Source organism: Hippocampus bargibanti, linkage group LG03 (assembly GCF_051943395.1).
Source record: "Hippocampus bargibanti isolate YZ-2025 linkage group LG03, ASM5194339v1, whole genome shotgun sequence".
Classification (NCBI taxonomy): Eukaryota; Metazoa; Chordata; class Actinopteri; order Syngnathiformes; family Syngnathidae; genus Hippocampus; species Hippocampus bargibanti.
Window position 1 is genome coordinate 22,726,709 of NC_142736.1, and position 22,541 is coordinate 22,749,249.

Here is a 22,541-nt window from a genome sequence, read left to right on the forward strand (position 1 = left end):
GTGGGAGGAAACCGGAATTCCCAGAGAAAAGCTACACATGCACGCAGAGAACATGCAAACTCCACACAGAAATGCCGAAACTGGGATTACACCCAAATTATCTGGATTGGATTTTGGATTGGATTTGGATTTAGATTTGCCTTTATTATTATTTATTATTATTTATTGTGAGGTCCTGGTCATTCAGGTCCACACTGGAATTAAAACTGGTACCTCTGCAGAGTGAGTTCGATGCATTAACCACTCGACCAACGGGACGCAAATGAATAAATTAAGTACAATGTTTACCCATAGCGTGACCAGGAGTCGAACTGGGATTTCTGCGGCCACAACACAGGGTACTAACCACCACATGATCACGACCAGCTATTATTCTAAGTAACATTGAAATTGCGGACGCTATGTGATCATTGAGCTCAGAAGCATGCAGCATTTGGGCTACGAGATGCAAAAAGAGATTGAAGTCACCAATTGACAAGTCCCGACACGTTACTGGACATTCAAAGACAGCGCTGTGAAATTCATTTAAATGTGGCACACAATAAAACAACCATCCATTTTCCAGACTGCTTTATCATCATTAGGGTCGCGGGGTGTGCTGGAGCCTATATAATTTTCGAGCGGGGGACACCCTGAATTGGTTGCCAGGCAATTGCAGGGCACACAGAGACATACAACCACGCACTCCCACAATACTCTGCGTTCAATACCATCATCCCAGAACTCCTCATCCCCAAACTTCTCCAGCTTGGTGTGTCCCCCACGATCTGCCAGTGGACCCTCAGCTTCCTGACAGGACGGACAGACTGGTCTGACAGACAGGTCAGACTGGGAAATATATCATCCACAACACGAACCACGAGCACTGGAGCCCCGCAGGGATGCGTCCTCTCTCCATTGCTCTTCTCTCTCTACACGAACGACTGCACCTCAACGCACCCAGCTGTCAAATTCATAAAGTTCGCAGACGACACCACGGTCATCGGTCTCATCAAAGACGGCGACGAGTCTGCGTACCGACAACAAGTGGAGCAGCTGGAGCTCTGGTGCAGCCGTCACAACCTGGAGCTGAACACGCTCAAGACAGTTGAGATGATGGTGGACTTCAGGAAACATCCATCACCACAGCTACCCCTCACACTATCCAACTGCCTGGTGTCAACCGTTGAGACCTTCAAGTTCCTGGGAATCACAGTCTCCCAGGACATGAAGTGGGAGGTCAACACCAACTCTATCCTGAAAAAGGCCCAACAGAGAATGTACTTCCTGAGGCTGCTAAAGAAGCATGGCCTGCCACAGGAGGTGCTGCAACATTTCTACACGGCTGTCATCGAATCCATCCTGTGTTCTTCCATCACCGTTTGGTTCGGGGCCGCCACAAAAATGGACAAAATCCGACTTCAACGGACAGTTAGGACGGCGGAAAAAATCATTGGCACCGCCCTACCCACTCTCGAGGACTTGCACACTGCAAGAATCCAAACTAGGGCGCGGAAAATCCTACTGGACCCTCCGCACCCTGCCCACCACCTTTTCCAGCTACTCCCCTCAGGCAGGCGCTACCGATCCATGCGCACCAAATCCAGCAGACATTTAAACAGCTTCTTCCCCCAAGCCATTAACTCTTTGAACTCTTTCAACAGTAGCCAAAATGGAACTGTATAGTGCCACTTAGCAGTTTTTTTGACAACGATACTAGTGCAGCGTGTTCTACCGTAAACAAATTCCTTGTGTGTCCTACATACTTGGCAATAAAGATGAATCTGATTCTGATTCTGAATAACCCCTAGGGACAATTAAGAATGTTCAATCAGCCTGCCCTGCATGTTTTTAGAATGTGGGACGAAACCGGAGAAAACCCACAACAGCCCAGGCACAACATGCAAACTCCACACAGGGAGGCCGGACCAGGTCTTGAACTCACAACCTCTGCACTGTGAAGTCAGTGTATGACTGCTTGAATACCGGGCCGCCCATCCTAAAACATAGACACATACAATTTGTTTTTATTGACTATTTTTTTCTGTGCCCTTTCCTGTGCCCTTCTTTTCATGCAATGTCTGTTAGTTTTTTGTCACCAACTGTTTTTGACATCCCCTCGAGCCACTTGTATCTTGTCCAGATGCACCTCTTTGTCTCATCAATTCCCTGGTTGCTTTCACCCATCGTCGTCAGTTGTTGCTGTCATGTGTTGTGCATCCTCTGTTTCGTCATGCCGTGGTGATGAGTGTGTTGTTTCTCAGTCTTTTAGGTCAGCGCGATCAGTAACACATCCACATTTTGTGCGTTCCAGCTTTCTCACACATTATGCCGTATTTAAATGTTAGAGCGCTTTGAGACCAGAGAAAGATGCACAATGGGATCAGACGTGGCACTTAGAAAACACACAGTCAAGTACACTCGCAGTGCCGTGCGCACCCACGAGGAGCCACAAAACACACCCCATTCCCTTGCTCTGATTAATAAAGGTCAATTAGCAATTATAATTTCCATATTTAATCAGTCCCCCGTGGCGTCGCTCTGTGGCCTTGTGCTTTGACAACCAACTCTCTCCTCTCCCACTTTAGCTCCATGTCACGCTCCGCCGCTCTTCCCATCTCTTATGTCATTAGCATCCAAGCACACCTCGCTTCTCCTCCTCCTCCTCCTCCTCTCTCAGCCCTTATTACCATGTCATCTGCGCAACCGCTCTCTTTCCTCGTTGTTCTCGCTCTATCCCCTGCCTCTCTCGTGGATGCCTCCCCTCATTAATCTCCACGTTTTTCCTCTCGCTGTGTTCTTCCATGGGCCTTCAAACCTCTTGCTAATTGCAATTAATCACAGAGGGAAACAGATGCAGGGAACAAAAGGGAACCTGGGGAGGGGAGCATGTATGTGCAGGTTTATGTGTGCGCGTGTGTGCATATGCGTGCGTTTGTACCCCACATGTGTACAACGGTGTGGGGGTTTGATTAAGCTGTTACTCGGGTTGCCACAAAAGAAAATAAGGGTTGTGACACCAGATTGTGTTTGTGTGTGTTTGGTGAACATGATGCTGTCACAACTCACTGTCGCTGTGCCTTGGTGACCCCACTAAGTGTTGATAACAATGAAAGCCCATGAAAAAGATGAAAGATCCCATATAAATGATCCAGAGCACATGACGCAAGTGCATTGAGTGCATACGTTCATTCCAGCAAAGTGGAGCTAAGTGGTATGACTTGTTTCTTCATATTTTGGTCATTACACCAATTAACTCCTTGTGACTTTGCCTGTATAGCACCACTGATGCTCGACTCTTGGAGCAATAAAGGATATTTCGTTTTTATAATGATCGTTTAGTGTATGACTGGTCAGTGAACTGTTAATTAAAAATCCAATTTAATCATGCTAATGCAGGTATTTAAGTATGAGGCAAGCGAGTATGTGTGTTGTACTATACATACACATCGGCATGTCCCTACCACCAGGGACATCCGATATGGCCTTCATTTCCCATAAATGCATAAACTGGATTTCTTTAAAGTAATAGCATACTCTGTAATATAAATTAGGTGTAAAAATGATCAAGTCTATACATTTCTAAATGGTTTTTATAGTTCCTTAATTAGTAAAGCTAAATGGATTGAACATATGAAAATACCATATTTTACAGTGTATAAGGCACACCCAAAAGCCTTCGTTTTCTTTAAAAGATGACCTTGCGCCTTATATGCAGATGTGCCTTATATGTCAAGTGTCAAATTAAGCCACAACTAATGTCAGCAGCCACCGACTCAATCTCCCTCGCCTCCCATAGAAGTATTGTGTAGTGACAGCCTCTACTGGAGTGCCTTATAATGTGGTGTGCCTTATATTTGGAAAACTTTGAGATATTTATATATTAAATTCGGAAAACATTTTTCGTTCATTGAAGTTGTGCCTTATAGTCCAGTGTGTCTTTCATACGGAATAAGTTTGAAAATACACCAATAATTGGTGGTGCACCTTACACTCCGGTGCGCCTTGTACACCGGACAATACGGTAAAATTTCTGATTGTTGGACATGTGTGCTAACTGTGTCGCTGTTGTATTATCTCCACTCCAGGAACATTAATAGCCACTATGGCGCTGTGTGGTTTGGTTCGTGCGCCAAAAACTAGTTCGTATGCCAAGATTATATTCTCGCAAATTTAATGTTCGTAAGGCGAAAAATTCATTAGCTAAAGCGTTCGCGCCCAAGTATCACTGTATATTTATTTGACAGTCTTTGAGCTCGGTAAACGGCAATCTGCCAGTGAAACAAGCGAGCCGCAACTAACCCAATAAAAAAACAAGGTTTGCAACCAAAAGACAATTTGATGCAGTTTTCAATACGCATTGTTAAAGGTTAAAGGATGGTTCGATTTTAGAGGAATAATATTGATTCAGTTCAATTCAGTGTGATTACAATTTGATCAAATATGGCTCAGTTCGAGAGGATATGATGCCCTAACATATAGAAATTGGAAATTGTCAGTGCTCTAAATGTACAATTTCCTTAGCAGAAAAATATCTTCAAATTAAATAAACAAATAATTAATATATATTTAAATTTGAACGATTCAATTCAATGCACTTACATTTTTTAATAAAAAAAGTTTCCAGTTCATGCCATTTTATATTGGACCCCTATGATTTCATCATTTTTTTGCGCTCGTGGCAGGTGTTTGTTTATGTTTTATATTTTTGTGATGCTGGCATGCTCATGTGCCACTCCAAATCATGTAACCTGACTTATTGAGCTGTATTCTAAGCAAATGGTGATTACACTGGTAGAAACTCATAGTAGAATCATCCCTCCACCCTTAATCGATATGCTTCCTTCCTCCGGCTGTATTTGTGAGTCGTAACCTGTGCCTTGAGAGGTCACAAAACACTAGAGGACACACACGGTGTTAAAGGAAAGTGCTGACACGCACACAATAAACGCCCAGGCGTGCGCGCGCTGGCTTCTATTCATCCATCACATCTATCTGCATCACTTATCGGCCACAAGCAGGAAGAGACAAAATGAAAAGGAACCAGAAGACAGACAAACATTACGCCTGAGGAGCAGAAGTTCATCAAAAGCAGACACGGCTTGGAAACGGCTTCAAAATACACAGTGGATGGTAAATGGTGGCTTTTGCTGTGTCTGTATTCTGAATGCTCCCTCGGATGCACCGAGGGTCCTCTGCAAGTCATTTGCTTCATCTTATTTCCACACATAACAACGAGAGGATCATTCCAAGTCAGTTCGACTCCCCCGCACTCTCACATGAGTACATGTAGGGCATCAGAGGGACGTTAATCAAATCAAGCTGATCTTATACGTTCCAGAGGATTAACACAATATGGTGACCGCCGCATGACCTTCGGCATCAGATGGATAAAGAGGGAGGGGCATTTGGGAGCGTGGCACCTCATGAATTGCTAAGAAGACACAAAGCAGGTGTTGTGTTCGTGCTCTTGGCAGTGAGGGCTGTGACTTTTTTCCACTCTTCCACAAAAACATCTCCAGGGTGCCCTGAAGAAATCACACAAAAAATGAAATGTTTCTTTCAAAATGAAAACGTTTGAGTGTCAGTAATTACCAATGGCCTTCACCTTTGTGACGCAGCAAGTTCACGCGTTTAAACAAGCCAGCATATGGAGCCATTTTGCTTTTTTTTAGCAAAAGTGGAGCATTCAGGAAAGCCCGGGGGAGGTTTTGTTAGTTTGTGACTGTTTTTTTACCTGCCGAACCAGCGATTCAAGACACGACAAAGCCTTCTTCCCCGACCACACATACAACAACACACCCTCCCCTGACAATTTATTCTCAGCAGGGAAGTCATCCTTTATTCATTTTTTTATATATTACCTCCTCCGAGTCGGCTGCTTGGCACGCCGCAATCGCTGCACTTAACCCATTATGGTAGGTAACGCTCCCCAGAACATTCACTCCCTCGGCGGGATCAATTATTAACTTCCTTCACATCCCACTATTTATCACCAAGCCCCATCGTGCGGAACTATTGCTCATATCCATGGCAACAAGGGCCCATTTGTGCTGCCGTCGGATGCTGCCGCTGACGGGGTAGGGAGGGTATGAGGGAGGGGAAAAAAATACCTGCTTTTGGTCAGAGCGCCATTGTTTTCATGGCGCCGCCCGTTTTACTGGCTCTAAAGATCTTTGCGCCCTAACGTAGCACTTATTCATTGCACCCGTAAAGCCCTCGGGCCGAGAGATGGCTGCAGTGGGGTTAATGGCATCAGAGCTTTTCTCTTGTCTCCATGGAGATGAATCATGCAATCGGGGTGGCAGTCGGAGCCTTAGCGCTATGCTGTAACCTAATCACGATACTGAACCCCAGCGAGAGTGGCGACATAACTCAATAATACCCACATGAACCTGCCATGACCCGCGTCCCTACCAGCGCACACGCCGGGTGTTGAGCCGAGCTGGGTTAAACACACAGGGGTTACATCCCTTGGATGCCTCGTGCATATGTGAGCTGGAGAAGACCCTCACAGGTGTCCTAATTCATGAGCGTTTGCTACTAATGAATAATTAAACACCCAATGCAAATGATCCCCTTTGATCATTTACATTCATGTCTAACAGCATTAATTAATCAAACAAACCTTTTCTTTATCCCTAGGAATAGAAGGGCGGGCGGGGGATGAGGTAGGCGACAGGAGCGTGCAAACACAAGAGGCGGACAAATATGCAAAACAGACAATTGGCACTGCAAACAAGTTGTCTAATCACTCCACTTAAGACACAAGTGAGGAGGCTATTATTGGTGACGTGTGGTTGCGTGACTAAACTTTGACAAATGAAGGTGACTTCAAGTGAGATTAGTCTCACTTTCTCGCATAGCATCCATCCATCCATTTTCCATAACGCTTATTCCTCATTCGGGTCGCGGGGTGTGCTTGAGCCTATCCCAGCCGTCTATGGGCACTAGGCGTGGGAAACCCTAAATTGGTTGCCAGTCAATCGCAGGGAATAGCATATGTTATGCTAATACCAGTGTCTGAAACTCATGACAAAAAGTTAGTGGACACCCGGGCAGACAAATCTGAAAAGTTTCCGGCCCGGCCTTAAAGTTGCCTGCCCGATTTTTCACGACTTAAAACACATAAAGACATCTAATCGCCCAAAAAAATAAAAACATTGTTGCGAAGTTTAAAGGGTTTTTTAAAACTAAGGAAATACCACTCACAAATGCTCCCGTGCGTAATTTATGGTAAATACCTTACCTTGCTGAAGATTTTGCTCCAGTTGGCGTTTGTCGTCATGGTGTGCAATGCAGCGTATGCGTTGTGTTGTCTGTTCAACGCTACGTGGACTCCACTTTCTCTTTCTTTTTGAAAAGCCGCTGAGAAAGTGGAGTCCAGGCGTCTCGTAGTGTTTTGTTTGTAGCTTCTGCATTATTGAATAAAACAAACGTTTGATGTGAAAAAAAAATTCTTGAAGAAGTTGTCGGCCATCTGGGCTGAGACGTTTTGAGACGTAAAAGACGTAAAAGTTGTACGCCCTGGGCCACCGGGCAGACGCTATTTCAAACACTGCTAATACTTTGAAAAACAAGCATGGTGTCTATTTTGTATAAACTCATTCGCTGCCATTCCCAAATTTATTTGGAAATTGAAAAGCGTGATGTGGAACGCCATTTCCGCATTTGTTGAGGGTTTTGGTTTTTCTTGTGGGGGGTGCCGATAAAGCACTAGTCAGACCCCTGGCAATGGTTTCTTCCTTTCTACCAGGGGGCATCGTTTTTCTTCTGTTCATGTTAGCACTTTGTTCAAGCTTCAGCTGTTGTTAAAGCTCTATATGAATCAATATGTATGCATTGTCTGGTCGCCGGTTCGCGTCCCGCTGCCTGTGTGGAGTTTGCATGTTCTCCCCGGGCCCGCGTGGGTATTCTCCGGGCCTCCGGTTTCCTCCCACAGATCAAAAACATCCATGGCAGGCAGATTGAACAATCCAAATTATCCCTAGGTGTGAGTGCGGATGGTTGTTTGTCTCTGTGTGCCCTGCTATTGGCTGGCAACCAATACAGGGTGTCCCCAGCCTTGTGCCCGAAGATGGCTGAGATAGGCTCCAGCACCCCCGCGACCCTAATGAGGAAGAAGCGGTACGGAAAATGGATGAATGGATGGATGGTATTTTGTACAGCTGCCCCAATTTCAAGCTTAAATGACTCAAGAACCATATGAATTAAGAATTAACACTTTTTTTCTGATGAAAGAAGAGAATCTAAGGCACAGGTGACAAAGTCAAGGCCCGCGGGCCAAATCCAGCCCGCCACATCATTTTTTTCTGCCCGCGAAAGCAAATCAAACTTGTTAAATTCCATGATGATTGCTAAAATCTGAGCCAAAATTTTTGGATGTCAACCACAATAAAAGTCATTATTCTTGACTTGAGTTATTCATTAATTTGCTGTGTGCTCTATATGTAATATTTGAAGGGATTTAAACATTCTAATGGGTTCCGCAAATTCATAACGGCCCTCGAGAGGAAACCATAACTACAATGTGGCCCGCGGCAAAAAATGACTTTGACACCCCTGATCTAAGGTTTCTTACGCTGCATTCAATGTCTATGCCCAAAAACTGGAAATGAGTGAAAATGACAAAAACCCTGGCACTGGAGTGAACAAATTTTACACATCGTCTGGCAGTGAATAAGTGAAATAACACAGTTTTTTGTGCAGTTGTAAATAAGGGTCGTTTTAGGTTTCCGATCTTTTGAATTTTGCATCTGATACCGAGCAGTGATCGCAAAGGTAATTTCTGTACGGAGACTTGTTTTATTATGTTTTGTCCCAAATTTTCATTCAAATGGAATTCCTAGAAAAGAATGGAGACTTTTATATCAGATCACAATGACATTTGTTTACCAAATTAATAATAGATAGTTGTAGATCGTTCTCAGCCAGGTCACTTATCAGGGTGATAATTTAGTATTTTGAAGCATAGTGCAGAGGCCATTAAAAAAATCCATGAACATGAACTGTGATCAATTACAAACTGGGTGATTTTAATGTGTTATTTTCTCTGGTGACGAACTGGCCAGTAGTTGAGTTGAGGATCAAATTTTGTTTTTGAATTTCAAATCAAGATAACAATAATGAATGATGAAAATGTCAATATAATTGAATTTTTGGATAACTTTGTTTACTGTAGGGAAATTTGGGGAGAGTCAGCATTTATTTGTTGAAATTCATTTTATAAGACTGCAAGCTCACTGCATTTATTCTTGAAAATGTTAAACAAAGATGTCTATATTCTCATGTTGAGAAAAAAACTAACACGTTGAAGTGGTTAGTACTTCATTATAAACAATTAGACAAAGTCAAGTGTTGGGAAGTTCTTGGCTCTAAATATCAGAGATCGGCCTCCTTGATTACGAATAATAATAAGCGTCTGTCAGTTCACTCGCTTAACATTGTTTTGAAATTGTGAATCCTCAACGCACGTCATCTTGTTATCTGTGGAACATTTTCAAACTCACCAGAACAGATGGCAATTATCTGACACAAAATGGTGCCAAAACGGAACATTTGGAATCTTTGTTGAAAACATGCAGACAGAAAATGTGACAATATTTCCAGGCAGATTTCATTGATCTTCTGCAAATAATTACCAATACTATTGCATCTTATCGACTCACTTATGAAACTGTACATATGGTACTATATGTCTGTTGTACACTACATCCTGGGGGGAAAAGTCACGGATGTCAAATGTGGGGATGGAACGGATCAATGGCATTTCCCACCATTATGATAGGGAAGATGATTTGAGGTACTGGTTTTTCTGAGTAACAAGCGTGAATGCTGAACGAATCAAACTCATTAGTCAAGGCAGCACTGTTGTACAAAACAGAAAGTGCAGCATCGCTGTAGAGTGTGAAATCTCTGAGTGCAGCTTCACAACATAAACCGCAGTCACACGCGGACTGATGAGGATTTCATTGGCTTTTCGACACGCTCACTTGGCGAGAACGAGCCACTCGTCAGCTGACCCCACTGTTTATAGTAACGGTATCACACACAACGCTCATAAACAGTACTAACTCCTCATCAGTCCACATCTGTGACTCTACGTTCTCGCTCAATTAGCACTTCTCCTTTGCTTAACCTGCCGCTTCACCAAACCACCTCCTCTCATTTCCTTAATGAGGCAGTTTGCATGCGGGGCACACACCAGCAGAGACCTCGTCTTATACAAACACAGACGCCAATACATACGCACACGAGAAGTGGCCAGCAGACTCCTCATACTCTCCTCCTGCCTTCAATTTCCAGGAAACAGAGAAAGGCACGTCCGACTTGTGGAACATATCAATATCTTCCATAAAGGGGAGGGAAGGAGGACGGAGGGAAGGAGGACGGAGGGAAGGCTGGCCTCACGGCCTTCTTTTAGTACACCTCGTAATGCCAAATGATAGTTGAAGTGGATGAGAGCCGTCAAGTGTGTGTATGGGCGTGCATAGGGGGGTTGAAGTGAAAGTGAGTTGTTAACATGATGGCAGTGGGTCATAAAGATACATCTTATGGATCTACACAATTTCTGTGACAGCGCGCTGTTTGGTGTGTCTGTGCTGTGGGTCAAGAACCATATGAACTAAGAATTAACACTTTTTTTCCCTATCACTGACTGCTCTTAACTCATTCACTGCCAGTCGATGAGCGTGTTTTTGTCAATGTCACTTGAATTCCAGGACCCATAGTATATTGAGTTTTAGAACTACATACATACTCAATAAAGTGATTGAAAACTTGGACTCTCTTCTGTCATCAGAAAACAAGAGTGAATCACTAAATCATACGAATTTGAAGTTATATGAGTCTGAAATGAGGGCAGCTGTCCAAAATACAATGCAGCTGAAGCAGGAACAAAGCGCTAACATGGAAAAATGTCCCTTGTGGAAGGGAAAAAAATGCCAGTGGTCTGGTCAGCACTTTATCGACACCCAAGCATGAAACACAAAACCTGAACAAATTCGGGAATGGCGCCTTACATCATATTTTGAATTCTCAAATAAATTCGTGAATGGCAGTGAAAGAGTTAAGAACTGTTCATAACCCCCCAGCTTGACTAATGTCCTACCACAAACATGAGTTTGATCGTGTCATAACTAATTGACATGTTGAGTCGGGTGAGTCTTGACCTCTACGGCAGAGGATCCATCAACCCCCTGAGAGCGATTCACCAAACCCCTTGGGTTTGATCGAAACCAGGTTAAGAACCACTGCCTTTTACACACCACACTGCCCCTCATGGACTTAGAGAATACCAGCTAACTGTGGAGGCAGTCTGCATTGCCGATAAATGCTCCTAATGTTCAGCCGGCGTGATTATGAGCATTTCATCTAGAATATACATACAGTACATAAACCACAATTTCGTCAGTAATTCATATGTCTCTGTGTTGATCGGTGTTGATCAAAACTAAGCATTGTTTCTGTTGCCTTCAAAGAAAATCAGTTTACAAAACTCGAAAAATAATCCATTTGAAGCCATTCTTTGTAACCGTGGGCGCAAACAGTGAGATGATATGGGATTTAATCAAGGAGGTCTGTGCGCCTATACTACGCTGGTTCATCCGAATGTTAGTCAAAAAGAGAGCTCTTTCATACGCCCGTTAAAATATGCATGATGTGGTTAAGAGTGGAAAGGTCGACAACAGTTGAGATGCTCCGCCGGGGTGGTAAACAGACACAGTGCGCCGTGGTCGAGCTTTTGACACACAAACGCACTCAGTTGTTGACATGCAGAGGTGTTGAAGAGTTGCTGAGAGGATCAATAGAACACAGTGTGTGTGAACCTTTTCCGATTCCTTATTTTATACAGAACAAAGAAGCATTGAAGCCAAACGGGTGCAATTAAAATGCATTTTACTCAGGTATGAAGAAAAAAAAATGTTGGTATGCTGTCTGAGCTTTGTATACTATGGCTGTCAGCACCATATGCCCGAGTGTGTCCCAGAGGCTGCATGCTCCAGCAGGAATTACAATACAGAATGAGTCAGACTAGCGGCACCCCACTGGCAAGAGCTTGGATGAGACAGGCAGATGAAACAGAAACAAGGCGGTGACAGGATGACAAGCCGGCAAGAGGCAGAGAGAACATGTAAAAAGGACAAAATGCTTTCTTCCTGGCTTGGGAGTATCTCATTTTTTCTCATTAGGAGCTCTGTGGATAAAAGGAGGCCTGATAGGCATGTATTTCTCTCCCTCACTCCGCCTCTTTTCTCTCCCACTGCGCGCGGAACCTAATTAATTACACCTTATCATCATATTGCTATAACAACCACTGGCGGCTAATTAACAGCACGCCTCGATCGTGACCCCATATTCCAAGGGTTGTGCAAGTGTTGGTGTGAAAGAGCGCGATGCGAGGAACACCGAGCAGGGACAGATGAAAAGCGGCAAACTGGAAGTGGTGATGACAGCGGAGGTAAGAAAAAAAGCAATGTCAAAATGGGCAGCTCTTTGAAGTGGCAGACACAAAGCGGGAGGATGGGGGGAGGCATTATAGGCGATAGATGGAGCACCGCCTCTCCATGCCAGGCTGGACTGCAAGCAACCTGCCTGGAGCCAGAGATGCTGGTTCAGAGCCCCAACTAGGGGGCGTCAACACCGGACGCGTCATTCCAATCCCCCTGAGCCTCCCTGAGCCTGGCCAGATTGCAACGCCAGGCTCCTATGGCCCCAAACACACTCATACAGATTTTATCATTGAGGAGGAAGGCGTGCGGGGGGCTGGCTGGGGGATAGTTGAAGTGAAGCAAAGCCTAGAAAAACACACAGAGGCTACACAAGTTGAAAACCACGTAGACCACATGAAACACCCTCATGGCGCAATTGAGAGAGGGAAATGAGGAGAGAGAAACAGGGTGCGCGGGAGCCGTAATTTGCTTAGTGGATGTGATTGAATTAGTGCTGGGGCCATATTATTCTTCACCCAACTCACACACAGACACACACTTCCTAAAGCCGAGTGCCACAGTCAAAGCAATAATAGGGAATGACTGTGCTTCAGCAGAATGACATGCATTTACTTTCAATTTCTGCTCAACAGTTTTTCAGAGAGGGGGGCCACAGGAGGGGAAGAGAATAAAGAAGCTGAGGTGGAAAAACAACAACAAAACAAACTACAGTGATACCTTAGCTTACGAACTTAATTGGTTCTCAGACAGTGTGTAAGGTGAAAAGTGTGTATCCCAAAAATTAATTTCCCATAGGAAACCATTAAAATGACAATAATCCGTTCCAAGGTCCCCATAAAACATAATTTTCTACTTTATAATTTTCTAAGCCTTAAAACTATACAAAATAGACCTTATTTTATGTATAATAAATGTGGTATGGTATTATAATTAAATAAATAAACTGTACTATATAATAAAGTGGTTTTATTTACCTTTGTGATGGTCATTGATGGCTTGACGGAATGGAGTGGTCGGTTTCATCAGCATTAAACACTTGATGTGGAACGTAGTCTTCTTTCACCATCTTGAGGAATGATCCCTTGTAGATGATTTCTCAGCGATAACTTGACCTAGTTCCTCATCAACTGTGTTCTGTTCAGCTGGGATGATAGCTTTTTGCATCAAGTGTACAGATGGCTTGTGCGGGTTATTTGTGGAGCCTGATTGATGGGAATTTTAACCTTTCAGTCTACACTCTGCCATTGAACTATCAAAGTTGAAACAAGTCCAAATGTCACTGTTTTCTATCCATTTTGTTACTCTCTCTCTGTCGTCTGCCTGACTCTTTAATGTTTAAACCACTTCCCCTCACTGCTGCGTTCTTGACCAATCACATGGCTTTAACCGACGACCAGGGGCGGGGAATAGAGGACCAAAACAAGCCAGCTGACATTTTCTTGTTAGGAGAACGGACTTGTTTGCGAACGACACATCACTCATTGTGGCAGCTCTGTGTGTTTCCCGAAAAATAGTTCGTATGCCAAGGTAAAATTGTTATGAATTCAACATTCGTAAACCCAAAAGTTCGTAAGCCAAGAGGTTTGTAAACCGAAGTATAACTGTATTAAAAAAAAAATCAGCGCCTCGCCCCCCTTGGGTCGTTGGTGTCTGTCTCAGTTGTTTTTAACTCAGTTGTTTTTAGCTCCGTTGTTTTTAGCTTTATTATACATAAAATAAGGTCTATTTTGTGTAGTTTTAAGGCTTAGAAAATTAGAAAGTAGAAAATTATCTTTTATGGGGACCTGGGATTATTGTCATTTTAATGGTTTCCTATGGGAAATAAATTTTTGGGATACACACTTTTCGCCTTACACACTCTGTCTGAGAACCAATTAAGTTCGCAAGCCAAGGTATCACTGCAGTTCGTTTTGTAGTTGCTTTTCCACCTCAGCTTCGTTATATACTCTAGTGTGCATATATATATATATATATATATATATATACACATACACATACACATCTATCCCCGCTTTTTCCTCATTAGGGTCGCGGGGGGGTGCCGGAGCCTATCCCAGCTGTCTTGGGGCACGAGGCGGGAGACACCCTGAATTGGTTGCCAGCCAATCGCAGGGCACACAAAGACAAACAACAGTCACTCTCACACTCACACACGATTTGGAGTGTTCAATGTGCCTGTATATATATATATATATATATATATATATATATATATATATACACAGTAAAGTCTCGTTATATCGATATTCAAGGGAGTCCGAAAAAATATCGATATAACCGGGACTATCGATATATCCGACCCTGTTTGCACGTAATTTTCTCCGTGCGTGCATAGAAATAGTATCGATATAACCGGGACTATCGATATATCCGATATCGATATAACGAGACTTTACTGTATATATATATATATAGGCTATAATTTAAGTCACATTTCAGTATCACAGTCGGGCATTCCATATGCTTACCTGGCTATGCAATTTTGCAAAGCATATGCTATGTCAAAGCTACTACTCTGTTGTTTGAAATGCTAGTTTGACAGCGACGTGAGTTGAGTTCACTGCAACATACATCAATCATTCCTTGCTACTCAAGCTAAAAAACAGCAAGCGGAATAACAGCATATATTTTTCCTATCTCAAGACATTATTTTATTTCCAAGAGCAGTTTTCCCAATATGATGATTTACCTCTAATTTTAGAGAATGCATTCGATTAATTTAACTATAACAGGATAAAAAAGGGAATGTGGTAATATAGCGTGAGAGTAAAAAAAAACACCCACAAGTGATCGACCAGAGTAGAAAGGCCATGTTCCCTGTCAACTGGGGACATGGCCACCACTGAATTATTAAGAGAACCCTGTCACCTTGTGCATGTGTGTGTGGGTGTGTGTGCTAGTGAATGTGTGTGAGTGTGTGCGCGTCAAACAGTGGACAGCGAAGAAGTGGGTTTCTCCACAGAAAGGACTCCATCATGTGGCTGCTGCATATAAGATCCCTGTGCTCTGTTACAAGCACACACACACACAACATTCATGCCAACAGCGTCACATTTACTAGCACACATACCGTGAGCATGATTAAGAAGACAAAGGGAACCAGATATCTCTTACGTAGGTGGTGCATGCATCCTGTAAAATGCATAATAGCTTTCAGAAACTAATGAAGTCTCCAAGGCCTCCCCCTATCGCCACGGAGTTTATTGCAACAAAAAGACATTGGGAGAATATGGATGGGAATTAAGAGCAGTCATGGACTTGTAACTGTTAATTAATTTCCATCCAAATTAAAAACTCACAATCTTCTCTGTGTTATCTTTTCTTAGGGTAGGGAAACTGTCCTTTTAGCGCGCAGCAAAGTTTCAATCAGATATCCACGCAACTCCAATACCACAAAACATGACAGGTGCGCTGGCTGGTCCACCAGCATGAGCGGATGATCCAAGGTTACCTCGGTAACAACAGACGCCATTACACACCACCATCTCATCCAGATTATGAAAATCCTGACATCAATTGTTACTGTCCTCTCTAACAAAAGTCATATGAGATAGATTGTGATCGTGAAAAGGAAGAGGATGCAGGGGTTGCGGGGTTCCTTTTTGCAGCTTTTAAGGAAATCAGACACATGAGGACATGAAAGATGAGACACACCATTTTGATTTGAAGAGCAAGATGGGCAAGAAAAAGCACATAAGGGAAAAAGTAAGCTACGGATGAGGCCGGCGTAGTGCTGGGGGGTAGAAGAAGGTGTGTGTGTGGGAGGGGGGTGAAGGGCATTAACAAGAGCATATGACAGTACAACCCGTGCCTTCCCCTGACAGGCTTTATTACAGTGCCACCTGCAGAGAGACGGCAAAAAGCACTTAGCCACAGCCAACAGAGGGGGAGAGAGAGGAAGAGAGGAGGGGGAGGAGGATCTGTGCAAGGGGGTAATTGACATTGCAGGGTTTGAGGATGGCAACAAAAAAGGAAGAGATACATGCATGATGGATGTGGGTGAGAGCATATTAATGTAATGGCAGGTTTGTGACTCTCAAGATGTATTCATTATAAAATAAGGTTTTCAATCTGCGAGTCAACCTCATGTTAGAATAGCACTCAAAGAGTAGAACTTTGTGGTCAGGATCACGCGAAATTAAGGGACTTTAATGTCCTCATTACAATCCCTTAGTCATCTCCAAATCTTTCTTCAATGGAGGGTGAAGAACTGGGTGGTTGCAGGAAAAAATAAAATAAGATAATATATAGATACAGTAGATGGATAGCTGAATAACCAGATAGCTGGATAGCTATATACCTACCGAGCTAGGTAACAAGATAGCTAGCTAGCTAGCTAGATAGATAGATAGATAGATAGATAGATAGATAGATAGATAGATAGATAGATAGATAGATAGATAGATAGATAGATAGATAGATAGATAGATAGATAGATAGATAGATAGATAGATAGATAGATAGATAGATAGATAGATAGATAGATAGATAGATAGATAGATAGATAGATAGATAGATAGATAGATAGATAGATAGAGAAATGTATGTACACACTGTTATATGGTCATTCTGTTCATGTTATATGTGTTGATAGATGAGTATCAAATGAAATCGATGAGAAGGTTTCTTCAGCCATCATCTGTACTTTTTTTTGAAGGTGTCGAACCTGAGAGTAGGGACCTATCATAGCTGTGTCCGGCGCCGCCATGTCTGGAAATTAGGGATATATAAATAAGGCCGATACGACCAGTCAGACTTTAGTTCGCTGACAAAGCCTCTTGGATAGGAGGCGAAACGTCCGACACCTTCAAAAAAAAGTACATATGACGGCTGAAGAAACCTTCTCATCGACGGACCACTCCTTTATGACTGAGAGCTTACCCAGACATATCAAATGAAATGTCCACAACATGTGTAATGTGACAAGGAGGCACAAAGCAGAGCTAGCTGACTGTGGTCATCTCAGCTTTGTTGCAAGAACCGGATCTGACTGCTTAACACCGGGGCGGGCATTTCGCTCACGCTGAGTGCCAAATCCAAAATATATCGTCTTCTCTTTCCTAAGTGTGTGTATATATTACATATTCATTGCATTAAACTGCCGAATTCTGGTTTGGTTTTATTTATTCGCTGTCATTGTTTGATGCAATTTATGCAAGCCACGAGGAGGAAATAATTAAGGAGATGAAATGACGAGAGGTTCATTACTTCCTGAATGGTGGCGGTTCACATCTATTAGTGCTTTGTCCTGCTGATGTATTTGCTGATGAACTTGAGCCAAGTAATGACATGCTCTACTGGCTGTGAATCTATAGGTCTCTTCCTAAATCTGCTGCTGCTGGCTCCTGGGCTGTAGATGGAAAACCACAGTCACTAAATCAAATCCATCCGCAGGAAAGAGGAGAGAGTGAGAGCCGAGGAGGGGGGTGGGTGTAGGGGGTTTGTGGGGTGTTGAAAGTGTGGAAGGGGAAGGATCTATTTCTCCGCCGGTTGAAAAGAGGAATGTGTTGAACAGTGGACAAATCAAGCAAGAGTGACTGAACAATGGAGCAATGTGTGGAACAATGTGACCAGAGGAGGCTGACTCACATGCAGACAAACAAACACTTTAAACACGCGTGCATACGTACATTCGCACACCCACAGACAGTCACAGGCACACACACACACACGCACGCACAGAGTGAATGATTGAGTGAGGCCACAACCCCATGCCCACCCTCAGAGTGGCTAATAACTGTGGCGTGGTGCCAAACCCACTGTCTCCTGACTAATTCCCGCCCCCCAATGGCCGCCAGGACTGGCGCCACTATGTAGAACAGGCCTCTGATTCTCCAAAAATCCTGTGATCATGACTGAATTAGTCAAAACCGATGGCTAAAAAAACAGCTGCCTGTGGTTGATCCAAAACCCCTTAAGAAAAGACGTTATGGAACCATACGGAGGAATGCTGAAAATTTAGGGGGTTTTATTATGTAGGGGGAAAAAAGAGAATGATTTAAATCTGAGATTAATTTTCACTTTCCGAGTCACAAGGAGGATGGTAATTCCCCAAATGTTTTTTCTTGTTTTTTGTTTTACCGCGCACACACAGTTGATGCTGTGTTTATTTGATATGCCATGAACGTGAACCAAAATAACACTTAATTTATTCCAAAAATGAGGTTGGCGTCCTGCGTGGTCTAAGTGCCAACGCTGTATATACACTTCACTATACTACTTCTGCATCATGACACAGCTGCGAGTATGGTTTTATTTACTACACGTCCATTCCAGGATGTCATGGGCCAGGAAATAACTTGTGACTCGAAGAAACTGAAGAAATACCGTCATTAAATTCTTTGAATTTTTACTATGAACATGTGGAATTATGATAACCTCATAAAACTTACTATTTTTGCTAGCTTCGGAGCTGTCCGACCTTTCTTAATGATGTCCATCTATTCTTGAAAATAGCTTTAACAGTATATTTGCAACAAAATCCATTTCTTCTCCTCCTTCAGCCATTGTGGGTTGACAAAACCATGATTTAATCAACACAAAAATGCTCACTAGCGATACAGTGAGCTAGCTCTTATCACTAGCGGCTAGTGATACTACGGTTGGCTAATGACTAGCCAATCATGTGACTGGCCAATCATATCTTGCAAAAATGCTGACGTTGCCAGCGCCTTCGAGCAGGCCTTGGGTTGCCAACTCCAACTCTGATTGGTTAAAGCAACAGCTTCATCGCCATTGATTTTTATGCTCCAAAGCCTGCAGAACTGATTGTGAAGACTTACAGGTAAATTTCTGACCCTGGTAACAAATTATGGCTGAAATGTGATTGGTTAAATGCTTAAATATGAAGCAGCGTAACAGGGGAAAAGTAACGAAAGGAAGCTGAAAGACAATTAGTAATTATTTAATAAGAATGGACAAAATATAATTTCCATCACTCTGTGAATCAGATTTAGTTTTAGGCCAGCAGAGAAGGCATTGCAGGCCCTGACGGACCACTACTGTGTATGTAGGTACAAAGAAATACACAAAAAAAAACAACAACAACAAGAAGAAAGAACACAGAGATGCTAGATGTCATCCCATGTTTGCTATATTGGTTTTTGGGTCTTTGACACATTGCAATGATGATAAATTAGTTGGAGTAGATCTTGGGTGGCAAGCTTGCAAGTGATATTGTGCAGCATCAAAAAGTTCAACAGACAAAAAGAAATTGACTTGCTTTACTCCAACTGCGAATTCTGATAATTATTGAGCTTAACCATAACTTTGCATGGTGACAAAAACAAGACAATAAAGTGGCACCTTGCCGATCAACACATTTTCATCGGCTTTGAGGGCACTGTGACAAGCTTGACGTTCTCTTGGGCGGTTCAACCCAGCCTCCATTGTGCGTGGTACACAAGAGAATAAAAAGAAAGCAGCAGAAGGAGTGTAAGCAAGCAGTGCTGTCTCTCCTCATGCCCCCACTTGTTATCATTTGCCACCGGGTTGCCTGCCAAGTCATTATTTTTAATCAACCAGAAGGCTTTCTTTGTGACATGTCCTTATTGGAGCTCACTGAACACGACAAATGCTGTACAGACTTTGTTTAGGACCCAAAGTCCTCCTCCTTGCCAAATATCATGAAGTAAACCCCCAACATTGTGGTGCTCCACACACCTACAGTGGGTAATTGCAATTGTATTGAACTGGCCTGCAGCCAGAGTGGAAAACACTGCCAAGTGCAGCTGTGATTTTATCATCACAATACACCCAAAGCATCATTTCAGAACAATTAACTCTGCAGTTTGTGCAACGCAGAGGTAAACACATGTCAAGGACACATACATGAAAGAAGAATAATCTTTAAATTAGCAAAAGTCCTTTGGTACATGTGTTTTTAACACATTCACTGCCAGAAGTGCAAATGTGTGTAAACTTCAGCACCAGGGTTTTTGTCATTGTCACTGGAATTCAAGTGACAATGACAAAAACCCTGGTGACCCACAGAATATTGAGTTTTAGGACTACATAAACATTCAATGCAGCGTTAGAAACTTTAGACTCTCTTCTTTTATCAGAAAGAAAGAGTTAATTCCTAAATTATATAGGTCTGGAGTTATATGAGCTTGAAATGAGGGCGGCTGTCCAAAATACAATGCAATACATACATATTTTATTTATATAGCACTTTAACAACAGCTGAAGCTGGTACAAAGCTCTAACATGGAAAAAAGAGAAAAGCTGCCCTCTGGTGGAAGGGAAAAACATTGCCAGAGGTCTGACCAGCGCTTTATCGGCACTCCTGCAAGAAAAACAAAAACTCGAACAAATTCAGAAATGCCGCCGTACGCCATTTTGTCAATTTAAGTATACATTCGTGAATGGCAGTGAATGAGTTCATGAAAGCAATGCAGTCTACCCAATGGTGAGGGCAGTACATGCACATTTCAAGGGGTGACCAGAAATTAAATGCACAAAAGCACAACTGGACGCCATAAAAGGGTGCATACTCTCCATGTGTGCGAGCAGGTCATTTCTTTTTTTTCACATGAGTGAAATAAATGCGACGTGCCCTTTCAACGTCAGCCGCAATACAAACCGACATGATGGAGAGTACTTAAATAACTCATGAAAATGCAGCTCTCAAGTCCTGTGAGACCGGTGTGATTCATGTTGAGCGCTGGACTCCAACGTGTACCTCTGGGTTCATGCTGCCACCTTTGTCACGACTCTTTAACCAAGTGTTAGAGAGCAACTTGTGGTTTAGATGGTGACTTGACAAGTGTGTGTATTTACTTGTGTGTAGATTGGCCTGTCATCGAGAGCGCTTGCGGAGGCTTTTCTGTGTATGACTCGGGGGGCCCTCATGGCAAAACAGAAAATAGCTCGAGAGGAAAAACAAGGTGGGAAGCCTGAGTAGGCAGGGACGTTGATAAAGAGAGACAGGTAGGGAAGGGATAAATAAGAGTGCTGAAACGGAGAGATAAGGAAAGAGAAGTGGGTGGAGAAATCATTAAATTTACATAAAAAAAGAAGAAAAGGAATAAAGTAGACATAGTGATAAGGTTGAGTTTAGAAACCTCTATAAGAGGAGACAACAGCATGTTTCCGATAAATACACTGAGCCAGCGATGGCATCCCTCGGGGTGCACTCACATACACACTTTGCTACGTTATCTTTCTTTCCTACACCGCCCTCCTGCTTCAGGATGAATTCATTTATCTCCTATTTTCTCTTCAAAAGTGACTCAAATTGATAGCAGCATTTTAATGGATTTCCACAGAAGGAATATCCTCATCATCTATGAAACAATTAAAAACAACCACCACAGTATTTCATAAAACCCAACATAATGTTCTATGAGATTTAGAACCATAAATGTGAAGCCCTTCAAAGTTTGACCAGACAAAAGTGAGCATACGATGACTTGGCCTTTCAAGTTCTTTGAACCCATGAAACTAAAACATGGATCTGCACAATGAAATCAGAATCAAGTTAGCAGTTCATAATGTCGGTCAATTGATGATGTTCTTCATGCATCACTCGGACACCTTTTCAGACAATTACCAACAGACAGTATCGGTAATTGCTACGTGCAGCTTAAGCGCCAGCTGCTACAACAGAAATGCACCACCTTCTAACACAACTTAATTATGGGTATCAATTGAAAGCAGAGTTTTTAAAATCTCGAGCATGACTCACCGGAGCATGGGCGGTCAACTGGCTCGGGTGTCTCTGGCGCCAAGGTCACACGGGGAGGAGTGTGGTCATCTGCAGGTTGGGAAGTCTTTACGTTTTTCTTTTCGCCGGCTCTAGTCGACTCCTCTGTCACAGGCTGAAAGATAAAAAAGATGTTTGAATACAATGGGCTAAAGTGGCTGATAGACGCTTGTGGGTGTCATTCTTCTTACATGTTTTCTCTGAATTTCATTTGTTGTTAATTGACACTCTAGATAAATCAGACCAGCCATCATTAGCAATCTTACCACAAAAAACATCAACAGAAGCTGTTCAGCATCCCACATCAGCTAAACTATAGTTTTTATTTTGCTCTTCTCCCAAACAAATGTATCAGGTGAATACAATGACATTTTCTTGTGACCCAATTTAGCATCCATTTGTGA

General features: G+C 42.9%; 1 protein-coding gene across 2 annotated transcripts in view; it reads right to left on the minus strand.

Moving 5' to 3' along the window:
- The window catches only part of gse1b (Gse1 coiled-coil protein b), a 188,789-nt gene that overhangs the window by 108,043 nt on the left and 58,205 nt on the right, over positions 1-22,541 (minus strand). For both annotated transcript variants that reach the window (XM_088992632.1, XM_088992631.1), the window contains exon 2: positions 22,120-22,252. In XM_088992632.1, the coding sequence (XP_088848758.1) occupies positions 22,120-22,252 (133 nt within the window). The remainder of the gene's footprint in view (positions 1-22,119; positions 22,253-22,541) is intronic.